We start from the raw sequence: 24,747 nt of genomic DNA, 5'->3' as shown, positions 1-24,747 counted from the left end.
ACTCTAGAACCCGTGAGCCACAGCTACTGAAGCCTGCGCACCTAGAGCCCATGCTCTGCAACAAGAGAAGCCACCGCAATGAGAAGCCTGTGCACCACAATGAAGGGTAGCCCCTGCTCGCACACAGCAACGAAGAGAGAGAAAGCCCGCACGCAGCAACGAAGACCCAATGTGACCGAAAACTAATTAATCAATTTTTAAAATTAAAAAAAAAGAAAAAATGGTAGTTGGAGAATTTGCAGGCACAAGAGTTTAGACCATTACTATAAATGGCATATTGTGCTCTAGGTAGGAAAGAAGGAAATAGGAAATTTAATGTTTTACTGTAACTATATTATGATTAATCACTTTTTGAACCGTTTATAAATTTATTTATTTATTTAGGGCTGTGCTGGGTCTTTGTTGCTGCGCGCGGGCTTTCTCTAGTTGCGGCAAGTGGGGCTACTCTTCGTTATGGTGCACGGGCTTCTTGTTGCAGCGCACGGGCTCAGTAATTGTGGCATTTGTGCTCAGTAGTTGTGGCTCGCGGGCTCCAGAGCGCAGGCTCAGCAGTTGTGGTACACTGGCTTAGTTGCTCCGCGGCATGTGGGATCTTCCTAGACCAGGGATCAAACCTACGTCCACCTGCGTTGGCAAGCGGATTCTTAAACCATTGCACCACCAGGGAAATCCATCATTTTGGCAGTTTAGGATGTCAACTGTTTGTCTTGGGGATTTGAAATAAATCTTCTCACTAGTCTGTTCTGGAGCACTTTTCTGAAGAAACTTCTTACCATGTCTGCTTTATTACAGAGTCCTAAAATTTCTAGGGAAGACTGTTCAATTTACGTCTTGGTAATAAATAGCACAAAGAATAAACTTTCTATAATGCCTATCTGCAGGAGTATATTTTTCTCATCGGATGTTTACAAAACCATTACCATGTGCCAGGTCCTGTGCTAGTCACTAAGGATATAAAGATGAAACAACCTCAGCCCTTATCCCAGATAATACTTTTAGCCTAGTGGAGAAACAGATACATTTTAAAAATTACAGTACAGTATAATTAGTGCAATAATAGAGATACTAAGAGCTAACTTTTACTAGCTAGAAAAGTGGAAGAAGGACATTCTAGGCAGAAAGAAGAACATAAGCAACAGTATAGAGCCATGACAGGCCTTCATGAAATGGTAAGATGTTTGATGAAGCTTGAGCATTCAGAAGTAGTCAGAATGTTATCAGGAAATTGATTGCTTTCTTTTCAAAATTAAACATTAAATATTTATGCTAGTTTTATAAAGGAAACCATTTTAAAAATACCAAAGACTGACAGTCATTGACCAATGGAGTGCTTGTTGACTAATGTACTACACTTGCTAGAATTACACATAAAGTATGTGCTTGCTACATGATATCATTTGAGGACAGTTCATAAGAATCCTGATTCAAAACGATCTTCTCCATTTTCCTTTTATGGCGTTTAAATGCTACCACCAAATAGTTACCTCTGTCTTGAATTGAGTTATCCTTTAATGAACGCAGATGTCTGAGGCAAGATAACTATTAACTGTTATCCACCACTGTCACAAAGTTCTCTTGTTGTAAAATATCATTTTGCTCTGTTTTTGGCCCTGCGCTGCGCGACATGTGGGATCTTAGTTCCCCAACCAGGGATCAAATGCGTGGGCCCACTGCAGTGGAAGCACTGAGTCTTAACCATGGACTACCAGGGAAGTTCCTCTTTGAGCACTTTAGAGATTAATATTCTTATAAAATATGGTTATTCCAACAATTAAGTATGCAACTTACAAATGGTGGCAGGATAAATTATCCTCTTTTCTGTGCTCTGTAGCATTTTTTACAGGTCGCTATTCTGTTGTGTGTTGTTTTTTTACCACCTGCCATCTTCACTGAGCTGTGAGCTCCTACAAACCTGCCTCAATTTTTTTTATATCTATCCCTAGAGTTTAGCAGTTTCTTACATATCTCAGCAGCTAGGTAAGGGTTTAACAGTAGAGGCAGGAAGAAAGGGGAGAAGAAAGTTTTAATTAAAAGAGTTCGTTCTGCCAAGGCACTTGCTTCCTGTTTGTTCCTTGCTTTAATTCTCCAGTTATTCACTCTATATTATCCTTTCCCTTTGTTTGCTATTCCACTCCTAAAGCCTCTTTTGTTTCCTGCTTCTTAAATTTAAACATTAAAGTAGATTTAAAAACCTGGTCATTCAGAACAGGCACAGACTAGGAATCTGGACCATTTGGGGTTGATGTGATTACCCTTGACCCAGAGAACCAATTGTGTTGTTCAACAAGGAAGGAAATGTGCTATAACTTTTTACAAAGTTTTGCTTGAGTTGGTCTTCTGTGGATTGTTACTTGGGCTATAGATATACAGTTTTAGATTTGAATTCTTTGTGGTCATAAGTATTTGTTAAATGACTTTTTTTTTTTTTTTTTTTTAACATCTTTATTGGGGTATAATTACTTTACAATGGTGTGTTAGTTTCTGATTTATAACAAAGTGAATCAGCTATACATATACATGTGCTCCCATGTGTCTTCCCTCTTGCGTCTCCCTCCCTCCCACTCTCCCCCTCCCACCCCACCAGGCTGTACCAAAGCCCCCAGCTTATATACCAGTGCCTTGCGGCTGCTTCCCCCTAGCTATCTACCTTACTACGTTTGTTAGTGTGTATATGTCCATGACTCCCTCTCGCCCTGTCAAAACTCACCCTTCCCCCTCCCCATATCCTCAAGTCCGTTCTCCAGTAGGTCTGCGCCTCTATTCCTGTCTTATCCCTAGGTTCTTCATGACATTTTTTTCCCCTTAAATTCCATATATATGTGTTAGCATACGGTATTTGTCTTTGTCTTTCTGACTTACTTCACTCTGTATGACAGACTCTAGGTCTATCCATCTCATTACAAATATCTCAATTTCATTTCTTTTTAAGGCTGAGTAATAATATTCCATTGTGTATATGTGCCACATCTTCTTTATCCATTCGTCCGATGATGGGCGCTTAGGTTCTTTCCATCTCCGGGCTATTGTAAATAGAGCTGCAATGAACATTTTGGTACATGACTCTTTTTGAATTTTGGTTTTCTCAGGGTATATGCCCAGTAGTGGGATTGCTGGGTCATATGGTAATTCTATTTGTAGTTTTTTAAGGAACCTCCATACTGTTCTCCATAGTGGCTGAACCAATTCACATTCCCACCAGCAGTGCAAGAGTGTCCCCTTTTCTCCACACCCTCTCCAGCATTTATTGTTTCTAGATTTTTTGATGATGGCCATTCTGACTGGTGTGAGATGATATCTCATTGTAGTTTTGATTTGCATTTCTCTAATGATTAATGAAGTTGAGCATTCTTTCATGTGTTTGTTGGCATTCTGTATATCTTCTTTGGAGAAATGTCTGTTTAGGTCTTCTGCCCATTTTTGGATGGGGTTGTTTGTTTTTTTGTTATTGAGCTGCATGAGCTGCTTGTAAATTTTGGAGATTAATCCTTTGTCAGTTGCTTCATTTGCAAATGTTTTCTCCCATTCTGAGGGTTGTCTTTTGGTCTTGATTATGGTTTCCTTTGCTGTGCAAAAGCTTTGAAGTTTCATTAGGTCCCATTTGTTTATTTTTGTTTTTATTTCCATTACTCTAGGAGGTGGGTCAGAAAGGATCTTGCTGTGATTTATGTCATAGAGTGTTCTTCCTATGTTTTCCTCTAAGAGTTTGATAGTTTCTGGCCTTACATTTAGGTCTTTAATCCATTTTGAGCTTATTTTTGTGTATGGTGTTAGGGAGTGATCTAATCTCATACTTTTACATGTACCTGTCCAGTTTTCCCAGCACCATTTATTGAAGAGGCTGTCCTTTCTCCACTGTACATTCCTGCCTCCTTTATCAAAGATAAGGTGTCCATATGTGCGTGGGTTTATCTCTGGGCTTTCTATCCTGTTCCACTGATCTATCTTTCTGTTTTTGTGCCAGTACCATACTGTCTTGATTACTGTTGCTTTGTAGTATAGTCTGAAGTCAGGGAGCCTGATTCCTCCAGCTCCTTTTTTCGTTCTCAAGATTGCTTTGGCTATTCGGGGTCTTTTGTGTTTCCATACAAATTGCGAAATTTTTTTGTTCTAGTTCTGTGAAAAATGTCAGTGGTAGTTTGATAGGGATTGCATTGAATCTGTAGATTGCTTTGGGTAGTAGAGTCATTTTCACAATGTTGATTCTTCCCATCCAAGAACATGGTATGTCTCTCCATCTATTTGTATCATCTTTAATTTCTTTCATCAGTGTCTTATAATTTTCTGCATACAGGTCTTTCGTATCCTTAGGTAGGTTTATTCCTAGATATTTTATTCTTTTTGTTGCAATGGTAAATGGGAGTGTTTTCTTGATTTCACTTTCAGATTTTTCATCATTAGTATATAGGAATGCCAGAGATTTCTGTGCATTAATTTTGTATCCTGCTACTTTACCAATTCATTGATTAGCTCTAGTAGTTTTCTGGTAGCATATTTAGGATTCTCTATGTATAGTATCATGTCATCTGCAAACAGTGACAGCTTTACTTCTTCTTTTCCGATGTGGATTCCTTTTATTTCCTTTTCTTCTCTGATTGCTGTGGCTAAAACTTCCAAAACTATGTTGAATAAGAGTGGTGAGAGTGGGCAACCTTGTCTTGTTCCTGATCTTAGTGGAAATGCCTTCAGTTTTTCACCATTGAGGATGATGTTTGCTGTGGGCTTGTCATATATGGCCTTTATTATGTTTAGCAAAGTTCCCTCTATGCCTACTTTCTGGAGGGTTTTTATCATAAATGGGTGTTGAATTTTGTCAAAAGCTTTCTCTGCATCTATTGAGATGATCATATGGTTTTTTCTCCTTCAATTTGTTAATATGGTTTATCACATGATAGATTTGCGTATATTGAAGAATCCTTGCATTCCTGGAATAAACCCCACTTGATCATGGTGTATGATCCTTTTAATGTGCTGTTGGATTCTGTTTGCTAGTATTTTGTTGAGGATTTTTGCATCTATGTTCATCAGTGATATTGGCCTGTAGTTTTCTTTCTTTGTGACATCCTTGTCTGGTTTTGGTATCAAGGTGATGGTGGCCTCGTAGAAGGAATTTGGGAGTGTTCCCTCCCTCTGCTATATTTTGGAAGAGTTCGAGAAGGATAGGTGTTAGCTCTTCTCTAAACGTTTGATAGAATTCACCTGTGAAGCCATCTGGTCCTGGGCTTTTGTTTGTTGGAAGATTTTTAATCACAGTTTCAATTTCAGTGCTTGTGATTGGTCTGTTCATATTTTCTATTTCTTCCTGATTCAGTCTTGGCAGGTTGTGCATTTCTAAGAATTTGTCCATTTCTTCCAGATTGTCCGTTTTATTGGCATAGAGTTGCTTGTAGTAATCTCTCATGATTTTTTTATTTCTGCAGTGTCAGTTGTTATTTCTCCTTTCTCATTTCTAATTCTATTGATTTGAGTCTTCTCCCTTTTTTTTCTTGATGAGTCTGGCTAGTGGTTTATCTATTTTGTTTATCTTCTCAAAGAACCAGCTTTTAGTTTTATTGATCTTTGCCTATCGTTTCCTTCATTTCTTTTTCATTTATTTCTGATCTGATTTTTATGATTTCTTCCTTCTGCTAGCTTTGGGGCTTTTTTTGTTCTTCTTTCTCTAATTGCTTGAGGTGCAAGGTTAGGTTGTTATTCGAGATGTTTCCTGCTTCTTAAGGTGGGCTTGTATTGCTATAAACTTCCCCCTTAGAACTGCTTTTGCTGCATCCCATAGGTTTTGGGTCGTTGTGTCTCCATTGTCATTTGTTTCTAGGTATTTTTTTATTTCCTCTTTGATTTCTTCAGTGATCACTTCATTATTAAGTAGTGTATTGTTTAGCCTCCATGTGTTTGTATATTTTACAGATCTTTTCCTGTAATTGATATCTAGTCTCATGGCGTTGTGGTCAGAAAGATACTTGATACAATTTCAATTTTCTTAAATTTACCAGCTTGATTTGTGACCCAAGATATGATCTATCCTGGAGAATGTTCCATGAGCACTTGAGAAAAATGTGTATTCTGTGTTTTTGGATGGAGTGTCCTATAAATATCAATTAAGTCCATCTTGTTTAATGTATCATTTAAAGCTTGTGTTTCCTTATTTATTTTCATTTTGGATGATCTGTCCATGGTGAAAGTGGGGTGTTAAAGTCCCCTACTATTGAATGTGTTACTGTCAATTTCCCCTTTTATGTCTGTTAGTATTTGCCTTACGTATTGAGGTGCTCCTATGTTGGGTGCATAAATATTTACAATTGTTATATCTTCTTCTTGGATCGATCCCTTGATCATTATGTAGTGTCCTTCTTTAATCCCTTTTACATAGTCCTTATTTTAAAGTCTATTTTGTCTGATATGAGAATTGCTACTCCAGCTTTCTTTTGGTTTCCATTTGCATGGAATATCTTTTTCCATCCCCTTACTTTCAGTCTGTATGTGTCTCTAGGTCTGAGGTGGGGTCTCTTGTAGTAAATGACTTCTTGTATTTAAAGATTACCAGATTGCTAAACTCTACTTATAAGTATGTAAAGTGTATTTAATTCATGTCACGTTCAAGGGAATAAGCCCATGTTCATAACCACTAAAATATACTCATGCATACTTGCCCAGTTCAGTTACATTTCTTAGTTATTTTTTACTTAGAAGATTTCCATTTGTAATATATTTGGAAATAATATACCGAATTTGTAACAAATATTAAGCATTGCTTCTCAATGGTAGTTACAAAACTAAACTATATAAAGCTTTAGGTAATCTGGGAGGGTAGGGATTTTGTTTTTCTTCATTATTGTATTCCTGATACCTTGTGCATAGTAGCTACTCAACAAATAACAACCGAATGAATGAGAAATCTCCTTTTTCATGACTTGTATTAAGCCATAACCATTGTTAAGTTTTCTCCATTGTGGATTGACAGAATTATAGTAAATTGTTTAAGGCTTTTGGAAATATAGCCTGTCTTGAAAACCATGGCCTTCAGTTCCTCAATTTGCCCATTTGAAAGCTGAGGCGTAGTGTTCTATTTGTGTAACATATCGTTATTATTCAGAGAAGGGGAGGATTCTGGATAAAAGTTTTGGGTGTTGTTTTTTCAAAACGGGAAACAAATACGTTCATTAATGTTTGATGCTATGAATTTTAGAACTTTAACCCCTAAGAAAAGTTAAGATCAGGAAGTAATTTTTCAGAATGTTTTACTATTATAAATAATCAACAGGATGTGTATGTACCATTATAGTGAAATCAGCAGTAATTATCACTGGAATGTTTGTTTTCATATTGTTTTCTCCAACTGTTATTGTGTAGCTTTGGATGGACGTTGGCTACCAAAGACTAGGAAACAATTCAAGGTTATTTAGAAAGCTGATTATGACTAGTAGTTCAAAGAAAATGAATTTCTAAATAACTCTGTGAACACAGCAACAAGTGTTGCTAGTTAGGAATAAAAACATTGATGTAATTTCTTAAAATATTTGAGATTGTTAATTATCTAAAGCTGAAGAAAGCAGGTTATATTTAAAAATACAAAGTTTAAGCAATCCTTCAGTTAGTCACAGGTAAATTTTATTCTATATTACATTAAATAATTTTCTGGATAATGAGAAACTTACCCTTTAAGCACTAGAATATTATCCAACTCATTTCTAATACATGAGACATAAATCCTCTATTAGTAAATATAGCCCAATATTTCACCCCTTGATATCACAAATTGATTGTTTTTACTGATATAGTAGGTTAGAGTCCCTTAAAAGTGCATGCCTGCCTTCTTCACAATTTATCTACTACTACATGATGCCAGCTATGACTTTTATTTTCTGATGGATTATCTTTTGTGTGAGGGATTACAGAGGGTTCACATGGGAGTGGAAAGGGGAAAGTTCTTCCCTAGAGTCTTCAGGAAAAAAGCTTGGACTCCTTACTATGGTATACAAATTCTTCATGAACCTCCCCTTGGCAAAACTACTTGTAGGTCTCTCAGAGTGCCTTTTCCTTCCTCAGTCCTCTGTTTCTTTGCATATGGTCTTCTGTCAACTTTGAAACGCCTTGATGCTCTTGTCTCCCTAACTCTAAATTCCGCTTATCCTTCAAAATACAACTCGACTGTCAGCTCCTTTAGGTGGGCCCAGTGTGATCATAAAGGTCCTTAAAAGATGGAAGAGGAAAAAAAAAAAAAAAAAAAAAAAAGATGGAAGAGGGAAGCAAAAGAGTCAGTGTCAGAGTTGGTGTACTCTGACATCACACAAGGGACAAAGACTCAACCGGCCTTACCAGCTTGACGATAGAAGGGAGCCATGAGCTCAGGAATTTGGGCAGGTGCTGGAAGCTGGAAAAGCCAAGAGTAGGGCTTCTGAACCTCCTGAACTTTAAGATAATATATTCATGTTGTTTAAGCCATTAAGTTTGTAGTAATTTATTATAATAGCCATTGGAAATTAATACAACTGCAGACTTTTAATATAAATTTTTTATTTTTAAATGCTTTGACTCACGAGAAGTTGCTAAAATGGTACAGAGAATTCTCAAGAATACATCACCTACCTTCCCCCAACAATAATGTCTTATGTAATCATAGTACATTATAACAACCAGGGAATTGATATTGGCACAATACTATTAATTCAGGAAGGAGTGACACTTCTCTGAGTAGACTTCTTATGGTAGTTTTGACTTCTCAAAACTTATTTAGGTCTCACGTCTTCAGAAAATAATATTAGATCAATCATGATGGGAAGAAATAAAAAAAAATTAAAACTGAAAGCATACAGAAACAAACTCCACTCTCTTTCAAATGAATAACATAACCATACTGAAGAGGAAAAACCAATCAAAGTAACTTATAAACATAGTATTTGACTGTATAACCTCAGTTTTGGAGAGACTTGCAAATAAATTATTAACTCCTTTTTAGTTGGTATAATTTTTTGAGTTAGAATGGCTGAAAAAATCATGCAGTTTATATATAGGATTTAGCAAATGAATAAATATGTTTATGTTATTAGAATCCAGGGTTCTCAGTGGAAGAAGGGACATGCAAATATGTATTGGAGTCAGTGGGGAGACCCTATGAGAATAGATTGGAATTGAAAGTAATGATATGGACTCAGGATTTCTCAAATATATGTATATGTGTGTGTGTGTGTGTGTGTGTTTGTCTTTATGCATGTATATGTGTTCATGTATCTGCTGTATCTGCAGAAGTAGCCCAGAAACAAAGACACCCTAGAAGAAATGATCTAACATTTACCCTAAACCCCAGTATCCTTGATCTTTAATGCCATTCCTCACAAAAGGAACCAGCCTCCTTGGAGAAGTGGCTGACTTCAGAGCAGGGACAGAGTAAGTAAAATATGAGCCTGGATTATTTTGTCAAGCCAGAAAGTAAGAAGAAAAAAATTGAGTTCATGTCACAGGGACACAGGAACTAGGTTTAAAGGGTGCCCACTGTCTAAATCTAGGACTTAATTGGCACAAAAATAATTAAGGGCAGTAATGACTTATAGAATGTTGGAATAAAAAAATAGAAATCCAAAAAAAAAAAGAAATCCATGAGTCCATACTGATAATGGATATATAAATAAGCAGGTTAGTGGGGGAATAAATGAGGGTTCTGCTTATTGCAGAATGTTGAGTGCTGACTGGTGAATGTGGAGGAAGTGCTGGATTTGGAAAGGCATTTTATGATCATCATAGTAAAGACTGAGTCAGATAGTAATTATCAATAGATGCTAAATCTAGGCAGAAATTTTGGTGAGGAAGATAACAAGATAACAAGATATTTGCATGGTCTAAAGTGTCTGAACACAGATTGCTTATTAGTTACAAGGAAAAATACGAAGTATACATTAGAGAAGTTAGATAGCAATAAGCAAAAGTTTAGGTGAACAAAATTGACATCACCAAGGATAATGATTCTGGTTATGGCAGTATGAAGAGTTAATCCTCTCCCTAAAGAATCAGTGTGAAACTAGACAGAAATTGTTGTACAGTTATTGTACAACTATTTCAGTGCTCTGGAAATTGACCAAAAGCAAACAACAAACTCAGAAGTATTTATTCATGCTAGACCTTTGGATAAGAATAGTAGGAACCTGCAGCATTCTTACCTGGGGTGGCTCCCCTCTTTCCCGCATGTCAGTACTATCAGTGAAAATGATAGTTTTGCCAGGGCAGGGCTGGTCATAAAACCAGCAACTTTGCTGCCAAAAGGGGGGAAAGCTTAAGCCCACAACATCATTATCTGGAAAAATAATATTGAATCCAGAAGGAAATGAAAGGGACAAAACTCTAACTCTGCTTGTCTAAGTTATAATCCTATTTGGGGCTAGTGGCAGACCTGCTAGAAATTTAACAGGAAAATCCTGGTAATGAGAGGGTCATAGGAGGGCTAAATGAGACTCAGGACCAAGATGGCAACATAGGAGGCTCCTGAATTTCACTCTTTCACAGAGAGCTACACATGGAGCAATTCCCTGTGAGAGAAATCCAGAAACTAGTTAAGTTACTCCTGTACCTTGGCTCCTAAGAAAATACCCACATTGAAATGGGTAGGAATGATGGAGATACACTCCTGCATAAACCCCACTCCTTGCACAGCACCAAATAATGGAGAGGGAACCCCCCGCCCAGCTTCTCCCTGAAGAACAAAGGGTTGGGACCACACATCTTGAACATCAACTTTTGGCTCCCACCTGAGGAATGGTTCCCTCAAACTCCTAGCTCTGAAAGCCAACAGAGTTTGTGTTCACAAGTCCCATAAGACTATAGAACACAAAGAAGCAGTTCTTAATGGGTGTGGTTATCCCTCCAGGCTCAGTGCGGAGGGAGCAGGCAAAAATACCCTTCTCCTAGTGTTTCCCTAAAAGGTGTTTGACTGCATACTTTACAGGGTATACAGCTTCTAATTAACACAGAGCTAGGTGCTGACTGCTGTCCTCACCAGAGCCTAAAAGGAAAAAGACTCACTTCAGCTTTCATGATATATATATACTGAAGGTGAAGCTATATAAAAATATACTCTCGTGCAAATTAAAAGCCAAAGAAAAGCACAGGTAGCTACATTGATATCAGACAGAATAGACTTTAGCCAAAAAACTGTAATAAGAGACAAAGTCATTATATAATGATAAAATAGTTTCATCAAGAGGTTATAACAACTGTAAATATTTATGGACCCAACATCAGAGTACTTAAATATATAAAGCAAATATTAACAGATCTGAAGGGAAAAGTTAACAGCAATACAATAATAGTAGAAGACTTCAGTACCCTACATTCAACAATGGATAAATCATCCAAACAGAAAATCAATAAGGCAAATAGTAAGGACTTAAACAACATGTTATAGCAGATGGACCTAACAGACATATACAAAACCTTCCATCCAACAGCAACAAAATACACATACACATTCTTCTCAAGCACACGTTGAACATTCTCCAGGATGAATTATATATTAGGCTACAAAACAAGTCTTAATAAATTTATGAAGATTAAAATCATATCAAGTGTGTTTTTCAACCAGGATGGTGTGAAACTAGAAATCAGTGTCAAGAAGAAAACTTGTAAATTCACAAATAGAGATGAAACACCATGCTCCTGAACAACCAGTGGGTCAATGAAAACATCAAAAATATCATGAGAGGGCTTCCCTGGTGGTGCAGTGGTTGGGAGTCCGCCTGCTGATGCAGGGGACGTGGGTTCGTGCCCCGGTCCGGGAAGATCCCGCATGCTGCGGAGCGGCTGGGCCCGTGAGCCATGGCGGCTGGGCCTGCGCGTCCGGAGCCTGTGCTCCGCAGCGGGAGAGGCCACAGTAGTGAGAGGCCCGCGTAATGCAAAAAAAAAAAAAAAAAAAATACCATGAGACAAATGAAAATGGAAAAGCAAACACCAAAACTTACGGGATGCAGCAACACAGATCTAAGAGGGAAGTTTACGGTGATAAATATCTACATTAAGAAAAAAGAAAGATCTCAAATATCCTAACTTTACATTCCAGGGAATTAGAAAAAGAACAAATGAAGCCTGACGTTAGTAGAAGGAAGGAAATAACAAAGATCTGAGCAAAAAATAAATGAAATAGAGAATAAAAAGACAGTAGAGGGCTTTCCCTGGTGGCGCAGTGGTTGAGGGTCGAGGGCTTCCCTGGTGGCGCAGTGGTTGAGGGTCTGCTTGCCAATGCAGGGGACACGGGTTCATGCCCCGGTCCGGGAAGATCCCACATGCCGCAGAGCGGCTGGGCCCATGAGCCATGGCCACTGAGCCTGCATGTCCGGAGCCTGTGCTCCGCAACGGGAGAGGCCACAGCAGTGAGAGGCCCACGTAGCACCAAAAAAAAAAAAAAAAAGTAGAAAAGATCAATGAAACTAACACCTGTTTCTTAAAAAAGATAAGTAGAATTAACAAACCTTTAGCTAGACTTAGAAAAAAAAGAGAAAATACTCAAATAAGTAAAATCAGGTATGAAAGAGGGGACATGACAACTGGTACCACAGAAACACTAGGGATCATAAGTGAGTACTGTGAAAATACCAACAGTTAGGTAAACTAGAAGAATGAATAAATTCCTAGAAACATACAGCCTACCAAAATGAAATAATAAATAGAAAATCTGAACAGAACAATTACTAAGGAGATTGAATCAGTAATCAAAAACATTCCCAAAAGAAAAGTCCAGGACCACATGGCTTCACTGGTGAATCCAACCAAAAATTTAAAAAGAAGAATTAATACCTGTCCATTAAAAACTCTTCCAAAAAATGGAAATGGGAACACTTCCAAACTCATTTTAAAAGGCCAGCATTACTACCCTGATACCAAAGCCAGACTTGGACACTACAAGAAAAGGAAACTAGAAGCCAACATCCCTGATGAACTTAGATGAAAAAATCCTCAACAAAATATTGGCAAACCAAATTCAACAACATGTTAAAGGATCATAGACCATGACTGAGTAGGATTTACTCCTAGGATGCAAGATAGTTTAGTGAGCAAATGAATAAATCGTTCTCTTTGAAATGGTTAATTTTATGTTATGTGAATTTTATCTCAGTAAAAGAAAATTTTAAGGTTGTGGAAATGCTCCATATTGAATGAGAATAAAGAAACATGACAGCTAAATAGAATATTGAGCTTAGAATGAATCCTGATGGTAGGGGAAAAGCTCCAAAGAATAACATTGAGTCAGTGGACAAAATTGGAATACAAATGTAAGATTAGACTTCAAGTATTGCAACATGTTTAATTTACTGAGGATGATAACCATACTGTGGTTAGGAAGACATTATCTTTATTCTTCCAGAAAACACACTGAAGTATTTAGGGGTAAATGTCGTGATGTGTACATTCACATGGCTCAGAAAAATGTGTGTGTGTTTGTAGAAAGAGTCAGGGCATGCTAGTACATAAGTACAAATGTTAAAGCAAATGGAGCAAAATTTTAACATTAGGTGAATCATTGTGAAGGGTAGATGGGTGCTCTGTGCACTATTCTTACAACTTTTCTGTAAGCTTTAAATTATTCCCCCCCCCACAAAAAAAATGTTTAACGTATCTATGATCCAGTTTAACAACTGTAGCATCATAGATATAGTTGAAACTTCCTGCGTATGCCTTCTCATCCCAGAGTTATATACTATCCCAAATTTGGTATTTTTTAGTCCCAGATATATCTTTATATTTTGACTGTATGTTTGTATATACCTGAACAATATATAGTAGCATTTTGTATGGTTTTAAACAATATATAAATGCTGTCATTCTATAGCATCACTTTATACCTTACTTTCCTCACTCGACATTATATTTGGGAGAGTTATTCATGTTGATATATGTAGCACTAGCTCTCTTATTTTCACTGCTGTAAAGGTATCCCAAAAGTCTTAGTGATGTTTTAATCTATCTTAAATTCACAAGTATAAATGTTACAGACCTACCCCCAAAAGCCATATCACTTGAAAATTGTATTTAAATTTCTTTAATAATTATTTCATTTTATAAATCTGGTGGTTTTTTAAAAAAATCTTTATTGGAGTATAATTGCTTTTCATTTTATAAATTTTGAATAATAAAACTTTAGTTTTTTGTTTCAGTCAACATTTGCCATCTTCAATCAGAGGAAGTTTAATTTATAGTATGATTTTACTATAATTTATTCTTCATTCTTACATTTAGGATGTGCCCACTTTTTTCATTGTTTAAATACTTCTACAATGTACCTTTTTGTACCTTATCTTCTTGGGTACATGTGAGAGAGTTTCTGTGATAAATAACTAATAATGGAATTACTAAAATTACTGTAATAACTAGATGGTAGGGTATATGCATCTTAAGTTTCTTTATATTCCTCACAGCAGCATGTATGATAGTTCCTTTCCCTGCCATCCTCATAAAAACTTAGAATTGTCAGGCTTTGATTTTGGATATTGTAGTAGGTTTAATATCATACCTCATGAGTTTATTAGGTTGAAATTTTCTGATTATTAGAAGTTTTGGAGCTTCTTTTCATGTTTATCATTTTGATTTCCTCTTTTGTAAATTGTAAATTCATATTATTCTCTTAACGTTGCTTTTTTCTTGTTGATTTTAGTGGGGATTTTTAAAGTTGTCAGCAATGTGCTATTTCCAAGAAGTAGAGAAAGGTTGATGTAAAAAGGTGGAAAAAAGATATACCAGGAAAATTTCAATAACAAAACTGGTAGGGTTATGCTAACATCAGACAAATGGACTTTAAAAGGGAAAAACGTTATTAGAACAATGCGAAGGATCTAAAACAGAAATTTAAGTACAGACCTTGGAGATTAAGTTGAAAAGAAGGTAATAGTGTATTTCCAAACAACTAATATATTCAATGAGTGTTACACTGATTAGACAAACAAAACTGAAAGTTTGGGAAAGAAATACCCTTAGGCTCTATGGAATTTATAGTTTAACCAAATATTTTTCTTCAGAGATTTTTAAAATATTGGCTTTTTCATTCCATGTCATTCTAAGTCTTCGTTGGCAGCACATGTAAAATTAAATGCATTTGGTAATCATTTGCTCTTTGTGTTTTCAGGAATTCAGAATGTCCTCAGCCTCTTCTGTGCAGTCCTCACAGAAAATAAGGTTCTCTTCCATTCTGCAAGTTTCCAGAGACTTAGTGATGCTTGTAGGGCCCTGGAATCATTAATGTTTCCTCTTAAATATAGGTGAGAGTTTTTATTTGGTATCTTTATTTATTCCCAAATCATGCATTACTTATCGATGATCAGTCAAAACATCATAGCACGACAGTTTTGAATGACAAGGGCATATGTTACAAAGTTACATTGTTGTAGGAGTCATGATTCTGATAGGAATTAGCCTGGAATTTGGAACTTTTCCAAGTTGTCTATTATTGAGTGGTGATTTATTTCATGAAAGCATAATTAATTTGAATAGTACTGTCAGCAACATTTAATTCCCTTTGAATATAGTAGGAGATTAAAATCTTAAGATATTACTCTCTATTTACTGTTAAGGAATTATTAATTTGAGGGGTTATAGTGTATTATGGTTTTATTTTTTAAAGAGCCATTATCTTTTTCAGATATATACTAAAGTATGTATAAATGATATGTCTGGGATTTCCTCCAAATAATATGGTAGGGAAGAGAACAAAAATGGGTAGAAATATGTATGTGGCCATGCACTGGTGATTGTCAAAACTGAATTAGATACATGGGGCTTTATTTTCCTTTTTTCTCTATTTTCGGGGGGGAGAGGGAAGTTAATTTTTCATAATAAAAAGTAAAAAATAAAACAACCTAAACAAGTGATGACTTACAGTGCTGTAAGTAGAATATTTTATTTTAATACTCTTTTTTATCAATTTGATAACCACAATATCTAGGAAACTTAAGTTTATACAAACTAGAAAAAATTTAGACAGTCTACAGATTTTATTAAAAAATTTTTTTAACCTATGAGCTTTTCTTAACTCCTGGATAATAGAGCATTCTAAACCTTTGTTTTTGTACCTTGCCATTCTTATTAAATACAAAAATCAAGTATAGAAAATGGAATTTGAATGATTGTTTTATATAGACAAATAAACCATCACCAATATTGAGGGAGCGGACCGATCAGGGAGTCAGTATTACCACCTGATGTCAGATTGCTGTGTACGGAAAAATTATTTCAAGCAAGTTTGAACAACCTAAAGAGACTGCTTGCTTAGGGTAAGGGATAAGGAAGCTGCCCTTGTTTACTTTATATCTTGTTATATTGGATCATATCTTTCACATGAAGATTTTTAAAAAAATTTTTTTTCCCCAAGAATTTAATATTAACAACCCGGCAAATATTATTGATAATTTCTAAACATAGGTAATCTAAAATTCACACAGCATAAAAAAGGAAGAAAGATATGTTATATTACCGAAGAACAAATATATCTCATGTATGTTTTTATTATTTCCAGTTATCCTTATATTCCTATTCTCCCGGCTCAGCTACTGGAAGTTCTGAGTTCCCCAACGCCTTTCATTATTGGAGTACATTCTGTCTTTAAAACTGATGTTCATGAGCTTGTAAGTATTCACCTTTATTTTTATTTTATTTTATTTTTTAACATCTTTATTGGAGTATAATTGCATTACAGTGGTGTGTTAGTTTCTGCTTTATAGCAAAGTGAATCAGCTATACATATACATATATCCTCATATCTCCTCCCTTTTGCGTCTCCCTCCCACCCTGCCTATCCCACCCCTCTAGGTTGTCAAAAAGCACCGAGGTGATATCCCTGTGCCATGCAGCTGCTTCCAACTAGCTGTTTTACGTTTGGTAGTATATATATGCCCATGCCATTCTCTCACTTTGTCCCAGCTTACCCTTCCCCCTCCCCACATCCTCACATCCATTCTCTACGTCTGCATCTTTATTTCTGTCCTGGCCCTAGGTTCTTCAGAACCATTATTTATTTTTTATTTTTAGATTCCATATATATGTGTTAGCATATGGCATTTGTTTTTCTCTTTCTGACTTACTTCACTCTGTATGACAGACTCTAGATCCATTCACCTCACTACCAATAACTCAATTTCGTTTCTTTTTATGGCTGAGTAGTATTCCATTGTATATATGTGCCACATCTGCTTTATCCATTCATCTGTCATTGGACGCTTAGGTTGCTTCCATGTCCTGGCTATTTTAAATAGAGCTGCAATGAACACTGTGGTACATGACTCTTTTTGAATTATGGTTTTCTCAGAGTATATGCCCAGGAGTGGGATTGCTGGGTCATATGGTAGTTCTGTTTTTAGTTTTTTAAGGAACCTCCATACTGTTCTCCATAGTGGCTGTATCAATTTACATTTCCACCAACAGTGCAAGAGGGTTCCCTTTTCTTCACACCCTCTCCACAATATACTGTTTGTAGATTTTTTGATGATGGCCATTCTGACTGGTGTGAGGTCATACCTCATTGTAGTTTTGATTTGCATTTCTCTAATGATTAGTGATGTTGAGCATTCTTTCATGTGTTTGTTGGCAATCTGTATATTTTCTTTGGGGAAATGTCTGTTTATGTCTTCTGCCCAGTTTTGGATTGGGTTGCTTGTTTTTTTGATATTGAGCTGCTTGTAAATTTTGGAGATTAATCCTTTATCAGTTGCTTCATTTGCAAATATTTTCTCCCATTCTGAGGGTTGTCTTTTCGTCTTGTTTATGGTTTCCTTTGCTGTGCAAAAGCTTTTAAGTTTCATTAGGTCCCATTTGTTTATTTTTGTTTTTATTTCCATTTCTCTAGGAGGTGTGTCAAAAAGGATCTTGCTGTGATTTATGTCATAGAGTGTTCTCCTTATAGTTTCCTCTAAGAGTTTGATAGTGTCTGGCCTTACATTTAGGTCTTTAATCCATTTTGAGTTTATTTTCGTGTATGGTATTAGGGAGTGTTCTTATCTCATACTTTTACATGTACCTTTCCAGTTTTCCCAGCACCACTTATTGAAGAGGCTGTCTTTTCTGCATTGTATATCTTGCCTCCTTTATCAAAGATAAGGTGACCATATGTGCCTGGGTTTATCTCTGGGCTTTCTATCCTGTTCCATTGATCTATATTTCTGGTTTTGTGCCAGCACCATACTATCTTGATTACTGTAGCTTTGTAGTGTAGTCTGAAGTCAGGGAGTCTGATTCCTCCAGCTCCGTTTCTCGTTTTCAAGATTGCTTTGGCTATTTGGGGTCTTTTGTGTTTGTATACAAATTGTGAAATTTTTTATTCTAGTTCTGTGAAAAATGCCATTGGTCTTTAGACAGGGATTGCATTGAATCTGTAGTTTGCTTTGAGTAGTATAGTCATTTTCACAATGTTGATGCTTCCAATCCAAGAACATGGTATTATCTCTCCATCTGTTGCTATCATCTTAATTTCTTTCATCAGTGTCTTACAGTTTTCTGCATACAGGTCTTTTGTCTCCTTAGGTAGGTTTATTCCTAGGTATTTTATTCTTTTTGTTGCAATGGTAAATGGGAGTGTTTCCTTAATTTCGCTTTCAGATTTTTCATCATTAGTGTATAGGAATGCAAGAGATTTCTGTGCATTAATTTTGTATCCTGCTACTTTACCAAATTCATTGATTAGATCTAGTAGTTTTCTGATGGCTTCTTTAGGGTTCTCTATGTATAGTATCATGTCATCTGCAAACAGTGACAGCTTTACTTTTTCTTTTCCAATTTGGATTCCTTTTATTTCTTTTACTTCTCTGATTGCTGTGGCTAAAACTTCCAAAACTACGTTGAATACTAGTTCTGAGAGTGGACAGCCTTGTCTTGTTCCTGATCTTAGAGCACGTGGTTTCAGTTTTTCACCATTGAGAACGATGTTGGCTGTGGGTTTGTCGTATATGGCCTTTATTATGTTGAGGTAAGTTCCCTCTGTGCCTACTTTCTGGTGGGATTTTATCATAAATGAGTGTGGGATTTTATCATAAATGAGTGTTGAATTTTGTCAAAAGCTTTTTCTGCATCTATTGAGATGATGATTTGGTTTTTCTCCTTCAATTCGTTAATTTGGTTTATCACATTGATTGATTTGCATATATTGAAGAATCCTTGCATTCCTGGGATAAACCCCACTTGATGATGGTGTATGATCCTTTTAACGTGCTGTTGGATTCTGTTTGCTAGTATTTTGTTGAGGATTTTTCCATCTATGTTCATCAGTGATATTGGCCTGTAGTTTTCTTTCTTTGTGACATCTTTGTCTGGTTGTGGTATCAGGGTGTTGGTGGCCCTATAGAATGAGTTTGGGAGTGTTCCTCCCTCCACTATATTTTGGAAGAGTTTGAGAAGGATAGGTGTTCGCTCTTCTCTAAATGTTTGATAGAATTCGCCTGTTAAGACATCTGGTTCTGGGCTTCTGTTTGTTGGAAAATTTTTAATCACAGTCTCAATTTCAGTGCTTGTGATTGGTCTGTTTATGTTTTCTATTTCTTCCTGGTTGAGCTTTGGAAGATTGTGCATTTCTAAGAATTTGTCCATTTCTTCCAGATTGTCCATTTTATTGGCATATAATTGCTTATAGTAATCTCTCATGATCCTCTGTATTTCTGCATTGTCAGTTGTTACTTCTCCTTTTTCATTTCTAGTTCTGTTGATTTGAGTCTTCTTTTTTTCTTGATGAGTCTGGCTAGTGGTTTATCAATTTTGTTTATCTTCTCAAAGAAACATCATTTAGTTATATTGATCTTTGCTCTTTTTTTCTTCGTTTCTTTTTCATTTATTTCTGATCTGATCTGTATGATTTCTTTCCTTCTGGGTTTTGTTTGTTCTTCTTTCTCTAATTGCTTTAGGTGTAAGGTTAGGCTTTTTATTTGAAATTTTTCTTGTTTCTTGAGGTAGGATGGTGTCGCTATAAACTCTCTTAGATCTGCTTTTGCTTCATCACATAGGATTTCGGTCGTCGTGTTTTCATTGTCATTTGTTTGTAGATATTTTTTGATTTCCTCTTTGATTTCTTCAGTGATCTCTTGGTTATTTAGTACTGTATTGTTTAGCCTCCATGTGTATGGTTTTTTTTTTCAGTTTTTTTCCTGTAATTGATATCTTGTCTCATAGTGTTGTTGTCAGAAACGATATTTGATACGATTTCAGTTTTCTTAAATTTACCAAGGTTTGATTTGTGATCCAATATATGATCTATCCTGGAGAATGTTCCGTGAGCACTTGAGAAGAAAGTGTATTCTGTTGTTTCTGGATGGAATGTCCTATAAATATCAGTTAAGTCCATCTTGTTTAATGTATCATTTAAAGCTTGTGTTTCCTTATTTATTTTCATTTTGGATGATCTGTCCTTTGGTGAAAGTGGGGTGTTAAAGTCCCTTACTATGATTGTGTTACTGTCTATTTCCCCTTTTATGGCTGTTAACATTTGCCTTATGTATTGAGGTGCTCATATGTTGGGTGCATAAATATTTACAATTGTAATATCTTCTTCTTGGATTGATCCCTTGATCATTATGTAGTGTCCTTCTCTGCCTCTTCTAATAGTCTTTATTTTAAAGTCTATTTTGTCTGATATGGGAATTGCTATTCCAGCTTTCTTTTGATTTCCATTTGCATGGAGTATCTTTTTCCATCCCCTCACTTTCAGTCTGTATGTGTCCCTAGGTCTGAAATGGGTCTCTTGTAGACAGCATATATATGGGTCTTGTTTTTGTATCCATTCAGCCAATCTGTGTCTCTTGGTTGGAGCATTTAATCCATTCACATTTAAGGTAATTATCGGTATGTATGTTCCTATTACCATTTTCTTAATTGTTTTGGGTTTGTTATTGTAGGTCTTTTCCTTCTCTTGTGTTTCCTGCCTAGAGAAGTTCCTTTAGCATTTGGTGTAAAGCTGGTTTGGTGGTGCTGAATTCTCTTAGCTTTTGCTCGTCTGTAAAGTTTTGAATTTCTCCGTCAAATCTGAATGAGATCCTTGCTGGGTAGAGTAATCTTGGTGGTAGGTTTTTCCCTTTCATCACTTTAAGTATGTCCTGCCACTCCCTTCTGGCTTGCAGAGTTTCTCCTGAAAGATCAGCTGTTAAACCTTATGGGGATTCCCTTGTATGTTATTTGTTGTTTTTCCATTGCTGCTTTTAATATTTTTTCTTTACATTTAACTTTTGATAGTTTGATTAATATGTGTCTTGGCGTGTTTCTCCTTGGATTTATCCTGTATGGCATTCTCTATGCTTCCTGGACTTGATTCTTCTGGCACCCCTGTAATTCGAATGTTGGTGAGTTTAATGTTGTCCCCAAGGTCTCTGAGGCTGTCCTCAATTCTTTTCGTTCTTTTTTCTTTATTCTGCTCTGTGGTAGTCATTTCCACTGTTTTGTCTTCCAGGTCACTTATCCATTCTTCTGCCTCAGTTATTCTGTTATTGATTCCTTCTAGAGAATTTTTGATTTCATTTATTGTGTTGTTCATCATTTTTGCTCTTTAGTTCCTTTAGGTCCTTGTTAAACGCTTCTTGTATTTTCTCTGTTCTGTTTCCAAGATTTTGGATTATCTTTACTATCATTACTCTGAATTCTTTTTCAGGTAGACTGCCTATTTCCTCTTCATTTGTTTGGTCTGGTGGGTTTTTATCTTGCTTCTTCATCTGCTGTGTGTTTCTTTGTCTTCTCACTTTGCTTAACTTACGTGTTTGGGGTCTCCTTTTCGCAGGCTGCAGGTTTGTGTTTCCGTTGTTTTTGGTGTCTGCCGCCAGTGGCTAAGGTTGGTTCAGTGGGTTGTGTAGGCTTCCTGGTGGAGGGGACTGGTGCCTGTGTTCTGGTGGATGAGGCCGGATCTTGTCTTTCTGGTGGGCAGGACCACATCCGCTGGTGTGTTTTGGGGTGTTTGTGACCTTATTATGATTTTAGGCAGCCTCTCTGCTAATGGGTGGCGTTGTGTTCCTGTCTTGCTAGTTGCTTGGCATAGGGGGACCAGCACTGTAGCTTACTGGTTGTTGAGTGGAGCTGGGTCTTAGCATTGAGATGGAGATCTCTGGGAGAGCTTTCACCATATATATTACATGGAGCCGGGAGGTCTCTGGTGGACCAATATCCTGAATTCGGCTCTCCCTCATCAGAGTCAGCGGCCTGACACCCGGCTGGAGCACCAAGACCCCGTCAGCCACATGGCTCAGAAGGAAAGGGAGAAAAAAAGAAAGAAAGAAAAATAATAATAAAATGAAATAAAATAAAGGTTATTAAAATAAAAAATTATTTAAAAACATTAATAAGTAATAAAAAGAAGAAGAAAAAAGAATGGAAGAAAGAAGAGAACAACCAAACCAAAAAACAAATCCACCGATGATAGCAAATGCTAAAAACTATGCAAGAAAAAAGAAAATACGGAGAGACAGAACCATAGGCCAAATGGTAAAAGCAAAGCTCTACAGACAAAATCTCACAAAGACTCATACACATACACACTCACAAAAAGAGAAAAAGGAAAAAATATATATATGTCTTTTGAGAAGTCTGAGGTCTTCTGCCAGCGTTTAGCAGTTGTTCTGTAGGAGCTGTTCCACATGTATTTCTGATGTATTTGTGGGGAGGAACATGATCTCCACATCCTTCTCCTCCACCACCTTGAGGATCTCCAGTATTCATCTTTAAATTGCCGGTTATTGCGGTCAGAGGTTTATCATATTTTTTTGAGTCCTGTAACATTTCAACTAATTACTATTTTCGGATCTGTTGCATTACCAGTAGAAAAGATTGGCTGGAAGAAAAGCATCATTCAAAAATCTAAATACATTAATTTTTCCTTATAGCATGTACAGGAGACTTATAAAATGAATTCATTAATGTTTTAAAATTCCCCTCTTTTGGCATGTTAAGTTTATCTTTCTGTAATCTTCATCCTATATATGAGAAAGGAAGATAAAATTCTCCATTAATTTATACTTTTGTTATGAGTGATTTAATTTATTTGTATTTCGAAATGAGGCCTGTGTTTATGCTGATTGGCTGATAACTAAAATACAAAAAGCATTTGCAAAAGAGTGAAGGGTTTTAGTGGAATACAAGTTCAGTATGAGCTCCACCATATTATTCTGTTCTCAATGCCATATGAATAAAATACCAGAGAGAGAAAGTAATGCTCTGTATTCAGCCAGTTCTGAAATAACAGGTTTATTTCTCTGTACTGCACTTTAAGAGGGACTGTAACAAAATAATGGGCTTCAGAGAAGGACCTCTAGGATGTCAAGAGTTTGGAAACTATTTTGTGAGGCCCTAAAGAAATTTTCTCAGGTAATAACCTAATGTTATTTGATAGCTAAAGATAAATATTTAAGTAGCTGTCATAGAAAAAAGGGTTAGAGACTGAAATAGAATCAGTGGGTATAGTGGATATGGAAACAAATTTCTCCTCTGTATAAGAGTTTTCAGCTAAGTAGAGCTGCCCAATGATGAGAATGGGTTTCCTTATGTGAAGAGTGTACTCTCAGGTAGTGTAAGTAGAGTGCAAGGAACAGGTTGCGTGACACTTTTCAGGGAGTTTAAGAAAAATGCTTCACTGAAAGGTTGGGCTATATGACATCTGTGATCCACAAATCCTGAAAAGTTGTAATTCTAATTTTGTTTTAGTTTTAAATGCCAGCAAAGAGGTAAGCTCTGTAGGTACTTTTACATAATTAAAATTGTAATCAAATCATAGGTGTTATGTAAACTGACAAAACACCATTCTACATTGCAGTTATAAACAGGACCCTTATTCATATATTAATCATTCTTTCTAACCTTATATATTGATATCTAGTTCCTATTTAACTTTGATATCACCATATAAAAATCTGTGTAAATCAGTAATCATTAAGTAAAGCCTCATTAGTACTAATTAGAAACACACTCATCTGGTTTGTAGGTAATTTTTTCCCACTGAATATAAACTGTCTCTGGAAGTTAGACAAAACCAAGTGCTGACAAAATTAAATTTTTTATTTAATAAATTAGAATTAATTTAATCCTATTATCACACATATAACTTCAACAATTTTGGCTAGTTTCTCTATTACATTTTTACATGTTATTTTATTTTATTTATTTTTTTGCCGTGCAAAATTATCCCCATTTATTGTGGTTCAACTGCAGACTCTACTGCCTCTGGTGAAGGCACACAGCACGTTCTTTTCATAAATAACACCCTTCAGGACGGCCCCTTCCTGTTTTACACAGAATTGTCTTAGAACTTGGGGCCAAAGTAATTAAAAAGCAAGCCAGTGAAACCAGGGACTCCTGAGGCCAGTGGTACTAAAATCACAGGCCAGAAGGGGGGACCCTATGACCTCTCCAGGAGTTGTCCATTCATAAGCTGACAAGATGTAACCTATAAATACAAAATTCCATTTATCAAAAACAAATAGTAGTCAAGCTTTAGCTACAGTAGGTACTTCCTCTTGGAACAGAGAACTGTCTCACGTACCAGAAGGTAAGGGTGACCCAAAATCCCATCTGCTGGTCAAGCCAAGTGCCTGTTTCAAGAGGCTGGGGACAGGGCTGAAGTAAGAAGGCAGCATTAGCGAAGACCCCACCAGCCAAGCAAGTGGTCCCCTCCGAGGGCACAGTCTCTTGTGAGGCCAGGTGTCCCAACCTGGACCTCAGCACATGGGTTACCCACTGGGTCACATAATCTTCCTAATGATGTGATTCTACCAAACCCAGATTTTTTTCTTGACCAGACTCTGATTTGGCAAACTAAGTCCTAGGTTGTGC

The 24,747-nt window shown here is 36.5% G+C and overlaps 1 protein-coding gene across 4 annotated transcripts in view; it reads left to right on the top strand.

The window, feature by feature from the left end:
- The window catches only part of SBF2 (SET binding factor 2), a 465,356-nt gene that overhangs the window by 238,552 nt on the left and 202,057 nt on the right, over positions 1 to 24,747 (top strand). For all 4 annotated transcript variants that reach the window (XM_032640039.1, XM_032640040.1, XM_032640038.1 and 1 more), the window contains 2 exons: positions 15,095 to 15,227; positions 16,481 to 16,589. In XM_032640039.1, coding sequence (XP_032495930.1) covers positions 15,095 to 15,227; positions 16,481 to 16,589 — 242 coding nt within the window. The remainder of the gene's footprint in view (positions 1 to 15,094; positions 15,228 to 16,480; positions 16,590 to 24,747) is intronic.

The sequence above is a fragment of the Phocoena sinus genome, chromosome 8 (genome assembly GCF_008692025.1).
Source record: "Phocoena sinus isolate mPhoSin1 chromosome 8, mPhoSin1.pri, whole genome shotgun sequence".
Lineage (NCBI taxonomy): Eukaryota > Metazoa > Chordata > Mammalia > Artiodactyla > Phocoenidae > Phocoena > Phocoena sinus.
The sequence above is the reverse complement of the archived record's forward strand: the minus strand, read 5'-3'. Positions and strand labels throughout refer to the sequence as shown.